The 24,759-nt window shown below is 33.7% G+C and overlaps 3 protein-coding genes across 3 annotated transcripts; 2 read left to right on the forward strand and 1 right to left on the reverse strand.

The window, feature by feature from the left end:
• The first annotated feature begins 366 nt into the window (after positions 1-366).
• On the forward strand, positions 367-1,908 carry LOC127796889 (uncharacterized). Its single transcript, XM_052329293.1, has one exon. It carries the CDS (start codon positions 367-369, stop codon positions 1,906-1,908), a length of 1,542 nt encoding a protein of 513 aa, XP_052185253.1.
• A 7,215-nt stretch (positions 1,909-9,123) lies between these two features.
• On the reverse strand, positions 9,124-10,131 carry LOC127796890 (uncharacterized). The gene is made up of 2 exons (XM_052329295.1): positions 9,813-10,131; positions 9,124-9,473 (listed from the first exon to the last, which is right to left on the reverse strand). Exons 1-2 carry the CDS (start codon positions 10,129-10,131, stop codon positions 9,124-9,126), a joined length of 669 nt encoding a protein of 222 aa, XP_052185255.1.
• A 7,771-nt stretch (positions 10,132-17,902) lies between these two features.
• Positions 17,903-20,143, forward strand: LOC127796236 (transcription factor HHO3-like). Its single transcript, XM_052328282.1, has 5 exons — positions 17,903-18,380; positions 18,463-18,722; positions 18,789-19,050; positions 19,152-19,228; positions 19,593-20,143. The coding sequence occupies exons 1-5, from the start codon at positions 18,245-18,247 to the stop codon at positions 19,899-19,901; spliced, it is 1,044 nt and encodes a 347-aa protein (XP_052184242.1). The 5' UTR covers positions 17,903-18,244; the 3' UTR covers positions 19,902-20,143.
• Positions 20,144-24,759: the final 4,616 nt, after the last annotated feature.

Here is a 24,759-nt window from a genome sequence, read left to right on the forward strand (position 1 = left end):
TCTTCACCTTCGTCGCCCCAGTTGAATTGTGTGAGAATGACTGAAGATTTAATGAATCCGTCTCAACATATTGAAAGGGTAATTCATTCACAAATAAAAGAGGAATCTCAGAAAAATCACTTGCACCTAAGGGCTTCAGTTATAGCTGTCAGGTTACTAGCACTTCAAGGTTGTGCCTTTAGAGGTCACGATGAATCTTCATCTTCATTGAATCGTGGAAATTTTATTCAAATGCTTAAGACTTTTGGACAATTGAGTATGGAAGTTGATAAAGTTATATTAGATAATGCTCCGAAAAATGCTCAATATATTGCTCCAAATATTCAGAAGGATATTTTGCATATTATGGCTAATAGAGTACGATAGATGATTCATGAGGATGTTGGAGATGAACGTTTTTGTATTCTTGTGGATGAAGCAAAAGATGAATCTAATCGAGAGCAATTAGCCATTATTTTGAGGTTTGTGAATAGTTGTGGTATTTTGACAGAACGTTTTTTTGCAATCAAAAGCGTTAGTAACACCACGTCCTTAAACCTAAAAAATGAGATTTCTGATATTCTTGCTCGACACGACCTTCAACTTAGCAAAATGAGAGGTCAAGGATATGATGGTGCTAATAATATGCGTGGTACTTGGAATGGACTTCAAGCTTTATTTCTTAGAGATTATCCATATGCATATTGTGTTCATTGCTTTGCACACAGGTTACAACTGGCATTGATTTCTGCAGCTAAGGATGTCAGTGTTATTTGGGAATTCTTTTCTCATTTGGATAATGTTATCAATATTATTAATTCTTCTTCTCAGCGCATTAGTGAGTTGCAAAATGCTCAAAGAAAAGAAGTTGAGCATATGTTGAGTATTGGAGAGCGTGAGTCTGGAAGTGGAGCCAATCAAATAGGTAATTTGCAACGTGCTGGAGCAACACATTGGAGTTCCCATTATGATTCTGTAAAAAACATGATAGGCATGTATTCTGCAACTTGCAAGGTGCTTGAATATCTTAAAGTTCATTGTTCAAAAGCAAGTTCTCGAGCTGAAGTCCGTGGCGCTTATAGACACTTTGCATGTTTTGAATTTGTGTTCAATTTGCTTTTAATGCACAAAATTATGAGAATAACTGATGTTCTTTGTCAAGCTCTTCAAAAAAAATCACTAGACATTTTGGCTGCTATGAGATTTGTTTCTACTGCGAAACTTATCCTTCAAGAATTGAGAGAAGAAGGTTGGGAAGTGTTTCTTCAAGAAGTAAAAGATTTTTGTTCAAGACACAACATTGACATACCGGATCTAAATTCTTCATATATGATTGGTTGTTGTAGGGATGAGACTACAGTTGAGCACCATTATCATTTTGATGTTTTCAATGAAGCAATTGATTTTGTATTGATGGAGTTAAGTACACGCTTTAATGATAAATCAGTAGAACTCCTTTCTCTCAGTGTGGCTTTGGATCCCAGAAATTCATTTGAATCATTCAATAGTGATGATATTTGTACGCTTGCAAAGAAGTTCTATCCTGAAGATTTTAGCAGTCAAGATATTTGTGCTTTAGAATATGAGTTGAAGTATTATGTTCATGATGTGATTGCTGACCAAAGGTTTCAAGTATCTACACTTGTTGAATTGTGCCAAGAGTTTACCAACAGTGGAAGGTCAGATACATACATTATGATAACTAGATTGATTCGTCTTGTATTGACATTACCCGTTTCTACTGCAACTACTGAGCGAGCATTTTCAGCAATGAAACTTTTGAAGACAACACTTCGTAACAAAATGGAGGACGATTTCCTTGCTGATTGTATGACTCTCTACATTGAAAGAGAACTTGCTCTTACAATAGATGTAGATTCTGTTGTAGATGAATTTTTTGTTTCAAAACCTCGTCGAGCTCAAGTTTAATGAAAATTTATTGTATTGACTTTTTGGTTATATAAGAATTTTATTATGTTAACTTTTTAAAATTTCAGCCCCCCAACCTAAATTCCTAGATCCGCCCCTGTAGACATGTGAAACTTTTCCAAAATGTAACCCAAATCTAGGATTTCATGCATACGTCCAAAGGTTTGATCACAACCATTCAAAAGGTTCCAGAATGTGTTCCAGTCTTTGGCCTTCATACAAACAGCTAAAGATTGGACCATAGACATCTTAAAGGTGTATAGTATGCGACTCAAAGCCTTCATTCAAATGTTTGAAACCCAAGATGACATTCAATCATGTCCATAATGGAACCCAAAATCATCACACGTCTATACAAATGTCTCTGTTTATAAGTGTCTAAATGATGTTCAGTAAGTGTTTCAGTTACATAAAATTTATACAAACTTTGAATCATTTTTATTCAGACACTGAATATCAATACAAACATCTAAATGCTTTCTCAAAAACATACATATTCCATGGGCAATTGAACTAAAATTTTTTATTTGATTCTCCACTTAGTTATACTTGACATTTTGACCTAATTATCTCTTTTTATTTTCAAATAAGTCAAAAAACTAAAAAAAAAAAAAATCGTGATTTGGTTAAATGAGTTTTTGTGTTATTTCTTATTGTTCATGTATCAACTCTTATTTTAATTTTTATTGACCTAATAGTTTCTATTCTATGAGATATTATCATATATCGAGATCAGTTTATACGTTTTGTTTTCTTTTTATAATTTACATATGATAATTTTCTAATAAAAAGAAAATGGTACCTATTGAAGGCATTTAGGTTGTGTTCTCTTTAGAGTATCCTACTTTCACATAATTCATAGAGTTCAACAAGCAATCGATATTTCACGATCAATGGTGTAATACTCTTTGTAGTAGCAGTTTTTATATATCGTATTAACAATTAAAATATGGTCTAAAGAAAGAAAAAATTATTTCATAGCACTTCTTCCTATACATATGAATTCCATTAGACTCATAAATGATACATTGGAAGGCTTCTTTAAGTCTTTCAATATCAATAGATTGATTGTTTCGCTCTTGTATATTCCAAAAAAAAAAAAAAAATCTTTGAGAGTTATTTCCTAAATCTAAAAGAGAGTACTTAGGTTCTCCTAATAAAGTGTAACATGCTTGAATCTAAATGGGATTCATAGTGGTAGAGGAACTACATTGAAAATAAAAGGGATTCTAATTATAACATTTCTAATGAAATCGTCGCTGGAATTGAGATCTTATTCACATAAAATAATTAATTCATATACAAATAATATATTGAACAAAAAAATAATAAATCAAAGATACTATATAAATTATATATTTATACTAAATAAACAAACATATATATATATATAAATAATATTTTTAAACTCCAATTTAATGTTAGACTAGCGAAAAAAATTATTCAAAATTTATATGTTAGAAAAATAATTTTGTAAGTAAATAACTCTAAATATTTGATAGAAAATATCTTCAAAATCTATTTTGAACTTAATTTGAAAATAGATTTTAAATTAAATTTTAATTTTATTTTCTTTTAGTGATAGACTTATTCCATCACTACAAGATTTTAATGTTAATTTTTTCCAATTAGCGATGGATTTGCTCCATCGTTAAATAATTTTAAATTAAAGGATTTAAATTTTTTCCCATTTGGCGCTAAATTATTTTAAATTAAATTTTATTTTCATTTTCTTTCAACGACGAAATTATTCCATGGCTTAAAAAAATTTAAATTAAGTTTTAAATTTAATTTCTAATTACTTTCAATTAAGTTTTAATTTTATTTTCTTTTAGCGATAGAATAATTTTGTCGCTAAATTAACAAATTTAATAAAAAATTTAAATTAAAAAATATATTTTAAAATTAAAATTACGAAAATTATTTAGAGACGGGCATATCCATCACTAAATTTTAAAAATATTAAAAATTATTTAACGACGGAATAAACTGTCGCTTATTTATGCAAAAATTTAGAGACGGCTATTCCATCGCTAACTTGTTGCTAATTAGCAACGGAAAAAATCCGTAACTAAATAATGTATTTTTTATAGTGTTTTCAAAAAACTGAAAAACAAGTTTTGTTTATCATTCTGAAAAACTATTTCTTAAAATAGAAAACTAAAAAATGCGTTTTGTTTGAAATTTTGAAAATAATTTTTTAATGACATTTAATTCAATAAATTTGATTATTTAATAAATTAGAACTATTTAATCGAGAATTTGCAAATCTTCAAATCGGATATATTACATACCTGTATGTTAATCCTTTTTTAATTCTCATATATATATATATATATATATATGCAATTCTTTAAATGAAAATAAAATTATAAAAGAAGCTAGAATGCATTATATAGACATTTAAATATATTCTACAAAACTTTTTGAGGAAGTTGGGTTTGAAGAAAAAAGTTGTTAGGCACCTGGCTAGCAATTCGATGTATGAAAAAAAATTGAGACGGTAAAAATATAAGTGTTATTTGATTCAAAATATTTTAAATATGGTCAAACATTCGCCATACAAAAAATATTTATAATATAATTAATTCATATTTAATACGTTTTAACGAAATAAATTAGATAAAAAAATTCAACATATTATATATAAATAATGCGCTAAATATATATTTTAATTTGCATATAAAATATATGTATGTAATATATTTTACAAATATAATTTTATAAATATATTATTTTATAATTAAATAATATATATTAGAAATATATATATATATATATAATAGCTAACCTCGTGAACTCTCACATTCCCTAATAAACCCTCTTTCTCTCTATCATCTCTTTCCCCTTCCCTTAGAACAACTCCAACAACAGTTGCCATTGGCGGTGTTATCCACGTAATTATCGAAATGACACCCCAAAATACAAAATGTCCACTCCAATGAGAGTGGCATGTGAAATTGCAAAATGACAACTTCTCCCATCCGGTGCTATTTTTACAACTTCTGGAAAGAGAAAATCAAAGATTGCATTTGTATATATATATACATACCTGAATAGAGGAGGCGAGGTAGAGCAAGAGAAACCAGAGGCAGAAGGCGAGGGCGAGCAGCGCTGAGCAAGAAGAACAACAAGGCAAGGGTGAGCAGCGCCTATGAGGGCTAGGGTGAGTAGCGCGAGAGGCGACGACCAGTGAGACGAATTTTGGATTGCGTCAAGGATGAGGGGGGTGAGCTATGAGTAGGAGCAAGTGAGGCATAGAGAAAAAGAAAGATCTAGAGGCACCCCAAGGTATGTTATATATATATATATATATTAATCAATTATAAATGTTTAGTAGGAGGTGTTTGGGGAGTTACAGAAACAATTATTCAAAGTTAATTGTTAGAATTATATATATATATATATTAATTATAGTTAATTGTTATGTTTTATTTTAGTTAATTGTTAGAATTTAAATTAATTGTTAGATTTTATTTTAATTTATTATTTTATTTTCATTCTTTAAATTGATTATATTTTTTTATTTTTTTTAGATGGATTATCAATTTGACAGTTCTTTCATTGATTTGCTTATGAGTAACAATGATTTATATGATGATAATATGCGGCCCAATCCTGCAGTATTGGCGCCAGTACAAGATGAAACTGTTCTAAAAGTGAGAAAATCGCAAAAGACAAAGAATTTTTCTCAAGAAAAAGACAAATTAATTATATCTGCGTGACTTAACACGAGTAAAGATGTAATTACTGGGAATGAACAACAAGGTGGTTGTAACACCCTGCCCCGCCAGGCGTGTCACTATAAGGGTATTCTCGGGAATTATTATTATTTTTTCAAATTCATCACGTGCGATGATTTCAAAAACAATCTTCACATGCAGACAACGAATCCCGAGAACCCCAGTCTTGCCCGTTTAACTAACAAGATCAAATAATCTTAACAACTAAACGAGACATATTATAATGCAACGAATACATTAACATCAATACCATGACCTACCACGAGTTCCATACAAGGTGTTTCTACACTGAACTACATATTACAAACTATCAAATGATAACATCATTAACTTATAATTGTTCATACATAAACCGAATTACATACTAAAGCCTCCAGAAAGATATAATGACTATCAAACTAAAGACCATCGGCCCTCAACCGGTCACGTCCTCGCCCTTGCAGTAGTCCCTAGCTAGAACGTTAGAATGTTCTAGGGGCATAACCCAGGTTAGATGATGAAACATCTAAATTATGGCATGAAACAGTTTACATAATGTATGAAAGATATACGAGCATGACATATACAGACAAACGACAACATGCAACACGTCTATCTTGAGAAATCTCTCAGACATACTCAACCTCCTATGAAAAATCCATTCCACATATCGTTGGGGTTGACCATGCTGCGACATACTTAATCTCTCAAGTGCCCTACCGTGTCACTCATTCACTTGGATTAACTTTGTCTCATTCCCAAGAAGATCCCATCCCGTCTCACATAGACACAACACCGACACAAATACCAATACCCCGATAATATGAAAATCACTCGCCATGCACCAACTCTTTTGCAAGTAAAAACAATTGATGCAATATACCACATGATCAATATGCAAATAATGCCATAAATACATAAATAAAACGCATAAGCATAGCATCCCGAGTTTTGGTAAGACTGCTCACCTGAACTCACTACACTCACACTAAGACATTTCCAAAATAAAGGTAAAACTAGGATCAAACCACTCACCTCGAACGCATTCAAAATGCCTCGATCCTTGTGCAACACCTCGATTTGTGTGCCAAATCGCAATCACTTGAACTTACACTCAATCTTGAGTCATAACACTTTCTAAACACCATATTTAATTAAGGAAGCATTAAAATCCATTTTTCTCAATTTTTTCATAATTTCCTCTATTTTTCTCCTCGATAATTCAAAAATAATTATTTCTTCAACCATTTTTCAAATATTCCAACACAATAAATCCTAAAATAATTAAATAAAAATATTAAAAAAATAATTACCAAAATTTCCCTTTGCACGCCTGGGTGCAAGTGATGTGTGGCGCGTGCAGCTCACGCGCCACCATCTTCCTTGATAATCAGCCGGTGGTGACTGCTCTGATTCCAAATCCGATGGTACCCTCTTATAGCCTTTGCTTAGTCGATCCTAAGGGTACTTGTTTTAGGCTAAAACACCACCGGAAAGGGGCCCAAAAGGGCAATTACAGGTCCAGCGAGGCAGACCGCCTCACTTTTCCGATCAGGCTTCGAACAGCCTCTAAACGAATACCAAACCTCACGAAATTCTCCAGAATTTCTCCCCTTGATTCAAGGATGAAAATCCCTCTATCCACTCTCTTCGATTCACACCAAAATGCGGTCAATTTCTTGCCAAAAATTTGAAACCCTCGGTCCCCCCTTTTATAGCAATTTCTGGCCGACTCTCGGCCAATCACCGGCCACAACTTGGCCTACAAGAAACCCCACGCCGTATAGCACCTCCCCCAGGTCCTACTGCAGCCATCCCATCGCCGGAGACAGCTCCACATGCGGTGGAAGGCGACAGTCGACTTTGGCTTGTTGCGTTCACAACACCATTTTTGATAAATTGCACTTTCGCCCCCCAATTTCTTCAATTGACATTTCTACCCTTTTTCTTGACCCCTTAAACTATCAAAATATACCACTAAGTCCCACAAGTTTAGTACATCTCATTTGACCCTCAAAATTCTTGAAAAATTACCGTTTTAACCTCCCTCGGGTAATTTTAAAAAATTACACTTAGGCCCGATCGATCATTTTGACCTTAAACCCATTTGTTTCAACCCGAAATCACTTAAGTGCTGTTTTATACATAAAATATGGGTCCTTGACATGCTCCGTTGACTTTCCGTACGTCTCCTACGTCGATTCGATTTTCTCAGCCCGGTCGACAGTTGTACCAAAAACTGTTCTCAATCCCACTTCTTTCATCACTAAAAATTATAATTCAAATCACTTGTAGATACTATACCATTTTCCTTGGCTATCTAGGGTCCGAGATACTCCCTCTGACTGATTCGGTTGCCTAAAGTTGCGTTAGTGTACCCTATAGTCTCATTTTTTCGAGAATTCCACTTCTACCCTTCATCAAATATTATTTATAGCCTTAAATCATTCCCGGATATTATAGTGGTGCTTTCTGGCATAGAATATTGAAATACGTAGAACTTTATGGGGGCAATCAAGAAGAACGTTCACAAGCTTCTATTAAAATCCGTTGGACTGATATAAATGTAAAATGTGCCAAAATTTGTCGATTTTTATAGTTAAATTGAAATACTGTAATAAAGTGGACACGTCGAGCAAAATAATGCAATGATTGAGTTTTTTTAGATAGACACTATTATGATTTAATATTTGAACTATTGATTGAATGATTTCATATGTTTTTCAGGTTTATGAAGCAAAAGAAATGTTTGTTAAGATCATTGAAAGACCATTTCAATACGAGTATTGTTGGAATATCTTGAAAATGGAGTGGAAATGGACTGATAATCTTACCAGCAATAAGAAAGCAAAAACCATTCAACTGGTAGTTCTGCTGAATCAAATCATATTGAATCTTGTTATTCAACTCCACATTTAGGGAATGACATTGAACCATCGTCTACTCCCAACCTTAATAGGCTATTGGGCAGAAAAGTTTCGAAAAAACAACTTAAAAACAAAGAGAAGCAAATCGGGGCTGAAGATATACTAGATCATCACTACTGGAATCAAAGAATGGAAATGTTTGCTCAACAAGAGATAGCATTGGAGCAACATCGTAAACAGTTAGAAATTGAAGAAATGCAATTAGAAGTTCAAAAAAGGAAGGTAAAAGTTGAAGAAAAGAATAATGAATGGCAAACTGAAATGAAGATCATGGAAACTAACACTACTGGTATGGACCCAATTTCTACAGCATATTGGAATAACTTGAATATGGAGATTATGAAAAATCAGGGTTTTACTTTTTAGTCATTATTTATAATGTTGTTATTATTCATGAAAAATTATGTATTAAGTTTGATTGCTATGAAAGTAATTGTGAAATTGACATTGGAGTTTAATTGGTATGAAAGTACTTGTGAAATTGAAATACAACTTAAAATTGAAATTGGAATTGAAAATACAACTTGAAATTAAAATTGGGAAAATTATTATTCGCCATGGTGTTCTCACAAATGCTCGATAAGATCTGATTGTAGTTGAGAATGAGTTGCACTGTCCCTAATTTGACAATGGGTTTGCATGAAATCTTCCAATTTTGGTGTATACGCATGTGACACTTCCACAGGCGGATTTGCATCACTTCCATCAAAGTCGTTGTTATCAATATCTCCTTCATCCTTAATGACCATATTATGCATTATTATGCACACTTTCATAATATCTGCAAGTGTTTCTTCATCCCAAAAGCGTATTGGTCCATGCACGATTACAAAACGGGCTTGAAGTACCTTAAATGCCCGCTCCACATCTTTTCTTGCCGACTCTTGTGCTTTAGCAAAATGTTTTTTCTTCAAACCTTGTGAGCAGGGAATTGTTTTTACAAGTATCGACTAGTTTGGATAAATACTATCAGCTAGATAATATCCCATTGTATACTCATGACCATTAATTGTATAGTTTATTGGAAGAGCATGACCATTTGCTAATAATGCAAAAACATAGGACCTATCTAGAACATTTATGTCATTCAGCAAACCAGGAAGCCCAAAGAATACATGTTATATCCAAAGATCTTAAGAAGCCACAGCTTCCAAAATGATTGTTGGTTCATGACAATGACTAGTATACATACCTTGCCATGTGGTCGAACAATTTTTTCACTTCTAATGTATGCAATCAATACTCCCTAACATGCCGAGAAAGCCACGTTGTTCCCCTATCTGTAGCAATCGAGTAATATCGCTATTGTTTGGTGGTCTCAAGTAATAGTCGCCAAACACTGCAATAACAGCTTTCAAAAAACTTCTTAGACTATGTATGACAGTGCTTTCTCCAATTCTGATGTATTCATCCACAGAATCTGTTGGTGTTCTGTAAGCAAGAATTCTGTAAGTAGTTGTTATCTTCTGAAGGGATGACAAACCAAGAACTCCAATGGCATCTGTTGTTTGGATGAAGTATAGATCGTGTTGTTCAACCTCATTTGCAATTCGAAGAAAAAGATGATGACTCATTCGGAATCTCCTTCGAAAAAACCCTTCATATACACAAGGGGTAGCAAAATAGTTGCGGTAGAGTCTTTCGTGGCCTTCAACTCTACCACGATTAATTGTTCTATGGCTTGGAACAAAACCACGATGCCTTCTTATCCGTCAATGACTAGACCCTTCTGACCTTCTGGTGGAATCATACAATATATCTAATTAATCATCATCTTATTCCTTAATATTGAGGATCCTTCCTAAAATATTAGGATAACGATTCATATTGATGGATGAATGAAAATATAAGGGGATGAATGATTTTAGAGAAAGAATATAATATAGCTGAATGAAAACATGAGAAAGATTATCATATTTATAGATGAATTTGAAATTTTTGAATTTTTATTTTGGCAGTTAAATTTTAAAATTTCAAATTCGATGGTTGAATTTTGAAATTTGAATTTCAGCGGTCAAATTTTGAAATTTAAATTTTGAATTATATTTTTTAATAAAAATATTAAAATAGCACCTCTATTTACAACCTGCCATTGAAGCAGATGTAGAATTTAGAAATGCCATAACACTATTCAAAGTTGTGAAATGATAATTTATCACTCCAAAATGGTATTCCCCATTGGAAATGCTCTTATTGTGCCCGCGGCCCGCTCTGTTACCATTCTTCTCCATTAAGCAAGCCTTATTCCTCTCTTTCCCATTCCCTTGCCACCGGTGAGAGTGTTAACATAATCACTGGCGAAGATTTAGTGTTGCTGCCACCAAAGTGCGAAGATGATGACAGAAGACAATGTCAGAGATTAGCGGTCACGGGCACAACCACGACAAAGATGAAGGGGCAACCTATGGAAAAAACGAATCAAAGCCGCAAGGGACCGTTTGACAACTACCGCAGAAGACTAGTTGTGGAAGGTTGACAACGACGATGGCCAAAGACAACAGCGATGGAAGACGGCAAGAGCAGTGATGGCTACCGCGATAGGTTGGCAAAGGCTGCGAGCCGCAAGCCGGGCGAGCAGCAGGTGCGACTGACAAGGAAGGCAACATCGTTTTCTGTGTTTTGACTGAAAATAGCAACAACAACAAAAATTGTTGTTTTGGGTTTTATTTATATATTTTTTTATTTTAAAAAATTAAAAATAACTTGAAAGCAATAAAGAGAATAGAGTCTTTTAGCCTTTGTCTTCATCGTCCTCAACTGGCTAATTAGTTAAGGAATCTAAGTATAAGAAGTCTTCTCATTTTTCAAATGAAGGATACAAAAAAAAATATGAGAATGCAAGTGAGTTATTGTAAGTTTTTGTATTGAGATTTTTCTGTAGGATTTATATTACTTGTGTCAAGAGATATATTATTTTATTTGTAAGAAGTTTTATTTTAAATTTTTTTAGCTCATGTACAAAAGACTAAGATTGTAATCGAGATTATTAATTGGTGAACAAAATTTAAAGATTGTTTTCTAGTGAAATTTTCAAAAAAAAAAAAAAAAAAAATACCCTGGAGAGAGAGAGGATATATCTAGAGATTTTTTTCAAACAACGTTTGTGCCATCTTAATTTGCTTAATTTGTGCCATCTAAAATGTTATATAAAAGACACATATTTTGGTGCAAAATTCATGGGTGGGTCAGAATATGTATCGTATGTGTTGAGAAACCAACCAACAGGCCCAATAAGCAAAGTCCTATTCCTGGGTGTAGTTGCCAGAAATCACACAATTAATCACATGATCTAGCTAGATGAGATTTTTCTATTCAGCTTTGATTCTTTAAAATTTTCTTTCTATAAGATATTCCCTATAAAAACTGTTGTACATAGCTGCAGATTGTAGTATTGTATATATTTATTCAAAGATATAGCTTTATGTAAGATTTTTTTTTTCTTTTTTCTGAGGTAATCCTTAAAGACAGTGAAATAGGTCTGTATACAAATCTTTTTTTCAATTTTTTTTTTGTGTGTAAAATCTTATACATGAAATTGTTGAACAAATTAAGTTATAGCCCTGTATATTGTTTTACAGCTCTTCTGTATAAAAATTTCTATATGAAAATGTGACTCTTATGAAGATCATGAGGAGGCCCAGGTCCTCCTGTGCTCCCAAAATTCTTCCATAAATCGAGTATGGCCCACCTATGCACCCCAATTCGAATTGGCCCACGTGAATCTAATGCAACCCATAATTTTTTTTTTTATAAAATTGCACTTTTATCCACACAAAGATACAAGTTTTTGCAATAAAACCCTTCACTCTCCATGACTGGGTTCTCTCTCTCTCTTGCTCTCTCAGCCAACACTGACCGGGTTGAATTTCGTTGACTGGCATCGGTGCTGGCAGCCGTTGTTAATGGACAAGAAAATCCAAATACTTGTTGGCCTTCATCCCCCCCTCCCCCCTCTATATACACTATCAAACCAAATTAATAATATTTAGGATGACAAACCCAAATATGGGTTCTCTATTGTTAAATATAGGGTTGGCGACCCTATATCTAGGTTCGCTATCATCAAATCTAAAAGCGATAACCTTTTCTCTTTAAATGTATGTGTATTTAAATATATATGTAGTTATACAAAGAAAAAAAAATCAAAAGATGAAAACAAAAAGAAAAAAAAAATTATTTTAAAATTGTATTTCTTTGAGATAAATATGAAAGAATATGAAGTTCTCTTTTTTTCTCTAAAAAAAAGAATACAAAGTTAGATACTCAAACTCATTACTCCTTTGTATCTCTATTTTCATAATTTTTAATCTACAATATGGAATATACTTGAAGCTTTGAGTCAACTCAAGCACCCAATATTGAACATAGCCCTTAATTTATGAAACTAAAACAAAACCAAAAGAAGAAAATTGAAGCTTTGTAACGGCGTGTGAATCGTAATTTAATTTGATTATTTGTTATTGGAGTAATTTAATTTAAAAGAAATATTAATATAACTTGTTATAAATAATAATAAATGGTGCAATTTTAAGAAAATAAGAAATTAGGATAAATAATTATTTATTTTAGAATATTTTCTAGAATAAGAGAAAAATTGAAATAAATTAAATTGTGTGATTTTCGGTAGTTTTGGACGTTAGTGTAATTAATAAAGGAGGGGTGTATGTGAATAATGGAAGTTGGAGGTGGTTGGTGTGATTTTAGAAAAAGGGACCGAAGACCCTTTAAATTTAATGCGCGTGGTATATGGTTAAAGGCGAGCGTGGGCGCGGGCGTGGGTGTGGATGCGGGTTCGAAACACGGGGGCTGCGCGCGTGAAGGCTGGATTTTGGCTGATTTTAATCAGCCAAAGACGTCCAAAAATGACGTCGTTTCGTCAATGGCGGTGGCCTCCAACGCTGGATTCGCGGCTGCCACGTGGCCGCGCCTCAGCCGCTCCTTTTTGCCCCTATTTAAGCCCGATTTCAGGCACTTTTGCTGCTATAGAAGCAGTAAATAAAGTGGGAAATTTCAGTGAGCACGTGAACGAGAAATTTGGGAGATTTTGGTGGAAAAATCAGGATTAAATCAAGTTTAATCGAAGATTTAAATTGCCAGGTATGTAGAGAAGCTAGTAATAAATATTCTGTACGGTCAAAATTTTATTTAGAGTCCAATTTTGTTAATTTTGGCAAATTATTGGGGTATTGTAGTTTGTATAATTTTTATTGCGTTGGGTCAAATCAAGCCTAAGGATATCTTTGTAAAGGCAAGTTCTTTATACCCTCTACAATGTTCCTTTCGTTGTCAATTTATTTAACCTCCCTTCGTTTGTTTCGGCCATTAAATGATTATAGAATTTTTGAAAGATTTACTTTAAAATTTAATTTATTGAACTAGTCTTGAGAATTTTATTCGTTGGTTGCCTACGGGGGTTCATGCCACCCCCATGCCTGTGGGAATGATGCCGTACTCACCCAGGGCTAGGTTCTTAGTTGTTCGAGTATTATTATGGATTTTGGTTGTTTATAGGCTAGAGCAGTCGTGCAGTGGGGGGCAATGATTGGCTGTTCGGTGACGGTGTGACTGTTGTATGGTCTATCTTAGGCCGTCGGCTAGTCTCTCCTATTCACTGACCATTGACCGGTGCCAAGCACTGTTGATTAGTTCTGCCGTTACGTGATTATAGCATGACTGGTATCATTTTATTCTTATTGCATGTTTTGGTGTGCGCATGGGTACGGGCTGCATGTTGGGGGTTTTCATGATCTAGTTATACTTGGTCACGGACATCCTAGCTTGGTTATCATGCATCCAACACGGGCATATGCATCGCGTGTGGTTTACTATGTAGGCGGAGCATGGCCTGATGCCTGGATGTATAGGCACCAGTGTATCACGTTGATGCTCACTACGCCATTGCATTTTTATGTACATTGCATGGCTACTGGTAGTTATTAGTTCTTGGACGGGAGGACCGTTCCGAAGGAGCCTGTGGCTCCGATGTCGGGAGTATTAACATGGACATACGGGTGACGGGAGTACCGACCCGGGACAGCCCGCGCGGGTTTGTGGAGATTTATGTTGCCTTTCAGGATAGCGGTAGGTTGGTATGGGACTTGAGTGCTAGGTGTCTTATGTGGGCCCCAATAACCGGTATGTGTTTTTCTTTATGCTATGCAGTTGTGTAATGTCTCATGGCTTGTGTGTATGTGTGCGACTATATTTGGGGTGGTCTCCCATTCTATTCATGTTACAGTCTTCATTTTCTTATAACTTGCTGAGTCTTGCGACTCACCTTACTTTCCATCATTCTAGATAAGGGTAAAGCGAAAGTTAAGGGCGAGGATCGCGCCACCTAGTAGCCAGCTGTGTGGTAGGGTGTACAGATTGCTTACCCCCTGTTATCTCTGATATTTTGATAGGATTTTTGTTTCTTATTTTTTACTATGCCGGGTTATTCCTTGTATCTCCTATTTGTTGGCACATGGTCTGTATATATTTATATACTCCGTGACTGCTGATCCAGCGAGGTACTCGTGGGCGTACATGTATATCGTTTTATTTCCGCTGTTGTATTTCTTTTATATGTATGTTAGGGTATTTTTGTCTTGTGTTTCATTCTTTTTTCCCTTCCGTAAGCACTCTCGTTCGGATAGTCCGGGTGATTGGGATATCCGGGTGAAAGTGCTTACAAGCTTAGTCGAAGAACAAACGATAGGATTGAATTTTGATCTCAACAATTCTTACGAAGCTTAATTAAAAAATAACCACACCTAGACACTTGATCCAAATGGGTGTGCCTCTTGTTCTTATTTAAATTAATTGTTGGATAGTCTCCTACAACTAATAAATCTCATTAATAGGAACTTTTAAGAATAATGTATTGATTGTAATATTCTTATAAATCTCATTAGTAGGAATTTTTAAGAATGTATTGATTATAGCATCCTTAATAATTAGTCCCACCAATGATGGCATCTAGGTAAACTAGTCATTAATTACAATTATAGTTGTATCATAACATTTATACATACATAGTCAAAGATTTTTACTTTCTTATCTCATAATCTCTTCTATCTATTGTAATAATAAGTAACGTTATCTCAAGGCTCGAAAACTATTTTTGGAAAATGCCTCAAGAAATTCTCCTTACAAGTTTATAGTTTATTGTCTTGGAGACCTACATGCAATCTAAGAGTGCTATCATCACCAATCTAACCCCACGTCTAAGTAGCTCTCAAGTGCAATATTTTTAGAATTGGATTGGACATAAAATTAGAAAAGGAATAGTTCACGGTTCAATGGTTGAACCAAGGTTGAATTAGGATATGATCGTTTTAATTTTTTATTAGATAAATAAATCCAGAAAAAATGCATATAAAATGTATAAATAATGATAATATGTTATATAATTATATATTCGAGAGATAAGTGACGATTAAAAATGAACGGAGAAGAAAAAAAATAGAAGTTCAATAATATAAAATAAACGATAATTATTATGTTGTTCGATAATAGATAACATAACAGTGTCTAAGGTGAACGTATAAATAGAAAGAGAAAAGAAAAAGAAAAAAAAGAAGAAGAAGAAGATGATGGGATTGTGTCGGTAGCAATAGGGTTTGCAAGAAAGGCAACATTTTAAAAGATTATTTACACTGCTCAAAACAGCAACATTTTGAGTAGCTACCAAGCATTCAAAGCAAACTAATCAAACTGCATTGGTTTCTCCAACTGACAGTTCAACTACAACTGAATTGATTTGGTAAAATCAGATTTTTTTTTTTTTTTTATCTGAACCAAACTGATTTTCCTTCTAGCTCATGATTAGACTGTTGGGATTGACCATTCCAATTTAATTTTAAAAATACCGTCAAACATTATTAAAATTATTTTTGAAAGATTTTAATTTTTGATAGAATTCATAATCTTTTAAGTGATTTCATATTATAAGATATATAAATTTAAATAGAGAACTAAAAATAATGTTAATAAGATTTCAAATATATATAATTGATAGGTACAATTAAAAAAACCATAATTTTTACTTATCAAAATTAATGCACAGGCGCAGGGGGAAATGCCAAAGCCAAAGCCAAAGGTCATAAAACTACATGTGGTGAGGCGCGGTGCAGCAGATCATCTCCCAGAGAGCAATAACTAATAAGCGCGTGTCCAATGACAGGAAGGCAGTAGAGTGAGCTGGCGCCGGGCGACGTGTCGTACGCTGAACTACTTGTCAGTCATCAGTCTGGCGCGTGGAATATCCAGCCAATAGAGCGAGTGGCCATATATATATATATATATATATCAATAATCCGGAGCTTGGCCTTTAGGGAGCGGGAATAGGCAACGGCCACTTTTAAAGCAGTCTGGTTTTAACGGGACCTAACCAAACGCGGTATTAGATTCAGCCGAATTTTTGAACCCTTAATTCAACCGCAAGTTGGGCGGCAACACGTAGGGGAGGGCCCGTTTGGCGAAATGGTTTGCATCGTTCATTTCTAGTGTTTTGATGTTTCGAACGCTGGTTCATGTGAAACGTAATTTTGAATTATTTTCAGGCCTCATAACGTACGTATATATTTATTTATGGTTGTTTGTTGTTTCACGTATTGACAAGTACGTACGTACCACAGAAAAAGATTCGAGCAATTTGTAGTTTGATTATTGTTTAAATTTATTTGTGTTTTTTATTGCATTATTATTATTATTATTATTATTATTATATATATAGACGTGCTTTAAAATGGTAAAGTAGTAATAATAATACAATTAATACACCTAATGGGTAAACCAAGAGTCTCCATTAAAAGCTGAAAATACACTAATTATTCCACATGATGATCAAATTAAGAATGCAAATCATAGATATCTGGGTAGAATTTATTCTTAATTAAACACCTGTAATAAGTAAAATTCATCACCATCAAAATAAAAATTACATGAGAACAATAAGCTGTAAAAAAAATTTCACGTGTATTAGTTATGAAAATGATAAAAATTAATTTGCATCGTGACTTAGATAAACTTGTGAGGAACATGACTAGACGAGTAATGAAATGTGAATTGACTCATGTTGTTTAATATTCATTTAATCTTATAATAAGGGAAATAGTTTGCGACTTCGACTCTATTGATGAGTAAGGAGTTTGTTTTGACATGGAGGGAGAGAGAGAGAGAGAGAGAGAGTATGAAGAGAAAGGAGGGTGAGTTTGCAACATCATTCACGGACAAGAAAGAGATAGAATTAGATAGTGGAGAGAGGTTGGGGCTTTGATCTTATCGGATTGAAGTCGATGACATCATTGCCAGCCCACCCACACCAACAAACAAGGAATCACCCCCTCCGAATATTCAAACCCCCCACAACTCATCTCATTTATTCTCTCTCTCTCTCTCTCTGTAAACTCCCCCAATCAAAGATTCGTTTTCTACGCGACGCCCCGACCTCGACCTCGACCTCTCTCAAACCCTTCTTCACACCCCCCTCCTCTCTAATTTTGTACGCATCATCATCATCATCGTCTATATATAATTTTCTTGTATTCCAAGTTTATTCCTTGTTGCGATTCTACTTGGATCCCTTTATTCTTTCTCCCTTCTCCGGATCTCTCTATGCTCATACCAAACCTCTCCTTTTAATCTCCCCCCTTATTTGTTTCCCAAAAGCTCATCCTCAATCATCACTCACTTCCTCTCACTATGATCCGCAATACCCACCTTTTCCCCGACAAAATGCAGCCTTGCCAAGACTACGTTCACGCCCTCGAAGAGGAGCGCCGGAAGATTCAGGTCTTCCAGCGCGAGCTTCCTCTCTGCTTAGAGCTTGTAACTCAAGGTATATATACACATTTATGTGTACCCATTTCCAAATTCTGCAAGTTTCTTTAGTTTTGATGGCTTTGGGTTTTCATTTGCAGCGATCGAGGCTTGCAAACAGCAGTTGTCAGGGACGACGACGGAGTACTTCCATGGCCAATCGGAATGTTCTGGAGATACGTCGAGTGAAGGTCCTGTTTTTGAAGAGTTTTTTCCCATCAAGACAAGTTCATCTCCTGATGAAGACGAAGAAGAACAGTCTCATAAAGATGGCAAGAGCAATGACAAATCTTCAAAGAAGTCGGACTGGCTTAGATCTGTTCAGCTTTGGAATCAGACCCCAGATCCACCCATCAAAGAGGTATAAATACTTGTCAAATTGTCTGGGTTTCGCTTGATTTGGCCTAAAAAATTGAATTTTTTTTAGGACTCTCCTATAAAGGTCTCGGTTACGACAAACAGTGGCGGTGCTTTTCATCCCTTCAAGAAAGAGAAAAGCGTGGGGACTAAACCAGCAGCCACCGCGTCGCCACCTTCTTCTACTCCGGCCGCGGCCGCAAGCTCAACCGCCGGCGGGTCTAAGAAAGATGAGAAAGAAGGACAGTCTCAGAGGAAGGCGCGGCGCTGCTGGTCGCCGGAGTTGCATCGCCGGTTCTTACATGCCCTCCAGCAGCTCGGCGGCTCTCATGGTTTGTATTATCCTCAATATATATATATAATTGCAGTGTTAATTAAGCCTATTTGAGTTTGAAATGCATTTTGTTTAAATGCTATGATTAAATTTGGGCAGTGGCAACGCCGAAGCAAATCAGGGAGATAATGAAGGTGGATGGGCTTAGTAATGATGAAGTGAAGAGCCATTTACAGGTTGGAGTTCACCTTATTTCTCATCCATTCTTTCCTGTCATTGTAAGGTTAATTAGGAATGATATTTATCTTCTAATGCATCTTAATTATGTTTTAAGATAGATGGCAATGATTGTTGCTTGATAGATTTAGCATTCCTATTATCTGTGGGTAAGCTTTAATTTCTAGTTAAAATTGAACATCAATTTGTTCCGAGAAAAGGTTAGATACATGCCCAAAAAGGAGACGGTGACAGTGGATCTGCAAGGTTTAATTTTGAAGCCATTTCACAAAGGAATTTGACAAAATTTCAGTATCAATGCTATTGAGTTACAGATAAAGATAATCTTGCCCTAAACCGTGAAGCTTTGTTTGTTGAACACAGAAATATCGTTTGCATGAAAGAAGACCAACTCCTCCTGTTCTCAACAACAGCAATCCACAAGCACCACCGCAGTTTGTGGTTGTCGGAGGAATCTGGGTGCCGCCGCCGCCGCCGGACTACGCAGCCGTAGCAACCGGAGAAGGGTCTAGAGCAGCCGGAGCTAATGGGATCTATGCACCAATAGCTTCAGCGCCACCACCTCTTCCACAGCCGGCGTCTTCTCGGACAAAAAGGCAAAGGCCCAGCCACAGCGACGACCGAACTCGTTCCAATTCTCCGGCCACCTCTTGCTCTACTCATAGTACATGAAAAGTCTAAAGAGTGATGTAGAAATTTTGTAATGAAATTACCTTACATGAAAATCTTCTGTAATCTTCGGTTCAGATACTAATTAGAGATGACACGACAATAAACTAAAGGAGATAATTTTGTGCGACGAAAGAAAAGCGTCTCATCAACTCAAAAATGAATATGATTTTGCATAAATCTGACGGTGATAGTCAAGTATTTGGAGTTGAATAACAAAAACGATGATTTGGGGGAATTAGAAAGGGAAAGTAAAATGTATTTAGAGACTATTAAATATCTTTTCCTTCCTTTTCTTGGGATTGAATCCACTGGGTGTTGAAAACTTAAAGTTACAGCCATGCAATGACCAAGTAGATATCATGAACAAACATTGGGTTGATCTGGTATTGATTCATTCTTTCCTTTTGTGGAATTTGGCAATTGGCATTGCTTTTCAAGGAAGCTGCACTGGCGGAGAACAATTAAAGCAGGTAAAGTCTATGTTCAAAAGGCTTGTGCAGTAGAGGTTGAGAATCTTGACTTTTTGGGCAAACTTCTTCTCCAAGGACATTTATTTTTGTTCTTTGTTATGAGAGATCTAGAAATCCGGTGGCGTACATGGAACTTAATTTAGTTTCTTCCGCGGCCAGGAAGAGTGCTACGGGTATGATTCTTTCGTGTAATTTGGTGCGCAACCAAAAAAGGATAAATTTAGTCAAAGTCAGTCCATTCGCCTTTATATGTATATATATCTCTAAATTAGGATTAGATCTATGTCTTAATAATTTAGTTGGGTGTCTCTAATATCACGATTGTCCAAGATCAAATTTAAGAAGGAATTCTAAAGAAATTAATATATATATTGAGAATAGTAAGAAAGAAAATAATATTAGCTAAATACCTTTTAGACTGAATGTGAATAAAGAATTCTTGAATTAAATGTGTTTGAGATAAGGTAACTTAAGAATGTATGATTCTTGAAAAGTTCGTATAAACTCATTAAGATAAGTTGATTCAATCTTTTCTATCACTCGATATTAGATGTTATAAGTGGTATAAATATAAGGTCCAACTCGATGGAGAGGTATATTGATAGTTTTCTTTTATTTAAAAAAAATAAAAATAAAATAGAGTAAAAAAGTAACTTCTCGTAAGAGGAGAGAGGTATATCTCTAATTTAAATGACTATATATTTAGATTAGATATATATATATATATATTAGATAAATTTATTCAACATAGGCATAGTTAACAAGTAAAAGACACTGTGTGGGCTTATCATTAGAGAAATTTTAATCTTAATAGCAAATATGGTCCCTATATATATAATTCCTTTTTGGAAGACAAATCCTATATAATTCCTTCCCACTAAGTCAACATAAGAGTTGGCTTGTCATGTATTATAATATGATAAAGATAATGATAATTTATCCTAAAGATTAGATCGAAGATACGAATCGAGAAATTAATTAAAATGATCGTTTTGTACCTTCTGTGTGAAATATGCTGTTCTACCTACTAATGAATAAGAGCAAAGTAATAATTTTAACTGCCCAATCCCTGATTTTGAACTATTCAACTATATATAAAGGTTCATATATATATAATAATTTGACATGGTAGAGGATATAAAAATCACATTCATATCCCACGAAAATGGGAAATTACTTATAATATGAACAAAAAGATAAAGGAGGAATGATGTTACATGTGGTGCCATTTTCTTGTACCTAATTAATACTGACGAAAAGGACAAGACGAGTGTTGAAATTGTGAACAAAAAAGAAAAATCCAAAACACTAACCTAAGGCTGGAGGAAGTATATTCCTTTTAAATTCATAATAATATTCTTTAATTTCCTTTTCTTCTTACAAGACAGGAAAGAAACTTTAGCATTGCATTAAAGAGGTGTGCATTGAACCAAATCGATTCAAATTAAATTGGGAGACTAAATCCAACTGAACAGATCAATTAAATGTAATCAATTGAATTAATTAATAAATAAATATAAATTGTATAAATTGATCAGACCAAATAAAATGAATAAATACAAAAAAATCGATTAAAACTAAACTAACCGATAAACCAAACAAGTTGAAAAATCGTGTAGCTAGCCAAAGCCGATGTTTTATAATCATAAAAAAAATATTATCATTTTAAAGTTTGATTATTTTTAATTAAAAAATCAAATTAAAACCAAAAAATTAACTGGACTGAATCAAATCAAATTAAAAAAAAAATCAAACCAGACCAATAATTTTGATCGATTTGATTTGATTAATTCAATTATACCAAAATTTTACATACCCCTAACATTCATCGTTCATGGTCCATCAAACCAACAAGTAATTATTATGCATCTAGAATAATATGAGAACATGATTTTCTTTGTCCCTTTGTCTTTGTTGATGAAATCAAGTTTGACAAATTTCCATCATTTTAAATATTTGGAAGTTCAAAAAAAACTTTTCATTTTATTTTTTGTCAATAAAAATTGATAATTACTATTCTTTGAGTGCTGGGTAAATATGCATTGTAATTTTTATCTTTTAAGTAATTTCAAAAAATCTGATTAGTTTTTTAGTGTTTCTTTTATATATATATATATATATATATATATATGACACTCTTAAATGAATTCATTACTTTTTCAAAGACACTTTCATATGACAACATTGCAATGGAACAAATGGAAAGGAAAGGTGGTAAAATTGCACAATATTTATGCAAATTAGATATTAATATTATATATCTCTTATGAATTTAAACAAATTAGATAAAAAGTCAAAGCTGATAAAAGGATCCTTTATCATGCAGGCAGGAGGATAAGAATGAAAACTTAGCCATCAGCTACACAACATTATTACTTAACCAAACAAAACTTATAGTCTTTTTTCAATTTTTTTTTTTATTATTATTATTATTATTGGTTAGCCGAAAGCAGGCATATTCGAAGCCATTTACAAGAGTTGCTTACCACATGCAGTAATTTTGTGTTTGGTAGATATCACATCATTAATATATATTTCAAATTAATCATATATTACTACATATTATTTACATTGGATTTTTATTTAAGAAAATAGAGAAGTTTTTTAATCTTTAGATATATTATAACATGCTCACTTCCATGCATTGCTAATTAAATTTGAGTGTATAATATTTTATGAAAGATGTTTATTTTTCAAATTTTAATTTTTGTTTTTATTTTTGAATCTTCAAAATTATTGCATCTATCAATATGGTTTTTTGTATTATTTAAGCTTTTAAATTCTAGTAGTAATTTGAGAGCTAAAATAGTTACGTGGCCGGCAAAAAAAAAATAGTTGAGACCCAGAAAAGTATACACATAGATATATAGTTGAGAACAGAAAATAAGTTTTAGAGATAAATTAGTTTTTAATTTTGGTATAAATTAATCATGTAAGGGGCATTCCATAGTACGTACACCAACTCCACACTTCACAGGGAGGGAGGAATAAGAAATTAAGTATAAAACTCAACAGAAACAAGAAGAAGAAGAAGAAGAAGAAGAAGAACAAAAGAAGAATATGCAGGATAAAAATGAGAAAAAAAATCTCTAATGCAAACCTATCTATGGTGAATTGATTAAAATATATGAGTCGTTCTGTCTTATGAAAACACTAAAAATTAAGAGCATTGGAGTTATATCTCTCTCCATATATATTATAATCAATAAGTAAATAAATATCTATCTAGGTGGTGAGTTTGATGCATTTAAAAATGCTTAAATCACGAAGATTCGTGGAATATACTGCTTCATGCTTCCTCTTTGAGTGCTGCCAAACAATGATTAATTCCATCCTTTTGCTCTCTCAGGTCAGCTGAGATTTATCTTTTGAGTGCAAAATTGTTCAATGTTAATCATTGTTCATTCATATTAAAACCTAAGGTTCGTCGTTTTTGGACGCTGACAAACAATAGCAACGCATATATATAAATATATATATGAAGGAAAATTCTTATGTTCGGCCATCAGTATTCTTTCTAATTAACAATGCCGCGCCGTATATATATATATATGGTTCCGCTTTGGAGATATATATATATATATATATCATACATGCATTAATTCTTATCTATAGATGATTCGGAAGACAATTCACACGTATGTGGTAATTATGGATTTTCGTTATTAAAAGAAAAAAAAAATCATGTTGATAAAAATACGATAGGATGACAATAATTTTGACGTCCTCGATCGGATGCATATATATATATTGGTGTGGTAGATGGTGATAACTGATGATAAATTACTTAGCATGGCATGCATGCTCCTGCACTGATTTTGACATGGCACCAGCTTGAAAATAAAAACAATCAGCTGGGCCTGGGACTGGGACTGGGACTGGGACTGGGAGATCCAATATATATCATGCCAAGCAACAAAATAAATAAGACAACTTATGCTGCAACCTTTTTTAGGAAAAAGTAAAAATCTCTTGTGTGTAATGTTTTCTAACCTACAGAGCTATGGCCCTCCATTCCGAATATTCCAAGCATATATATATATATATATATCCATCTACAGTCTACAGACCCATTATTTACATATATTTGAGGCCTATATATATGTATGATAATATATTAGAATATATGTGTCTATGCAAAGTTATCATTTCATTGGCCAAGTATATTCTCCATTTCTTTAACTTATCTTCTAGGTAAGGAGCAGAAGAGAGAGATATTCTGATTCTCCTCGAATCTTTCCGTGTTTCCACAGCATATATATATATATATATATCCTTATAATTACATGCATCTGCACATATACACACACACATATATATGTGTGTGTATATAATCTTCCAGAAATGAATGATTCAAAAGGTGGGTATTATTTGATACGATTGGGAAA

Source organism: Diospyros lotus, chromosome 3, assembly GCF_014633365.1.
Source record: "Diospyros lotus cultivar Yz01 chromosome 3, ASM1463336v1, whole genome shotgun sequence".
NCBI classification, from domain to species: Eukaryota; Viridiplantae; Streptophyta; class Magnoliopsida; order Ericales; family Ebenaceae; genus Diospyros; species Diospyros lotus.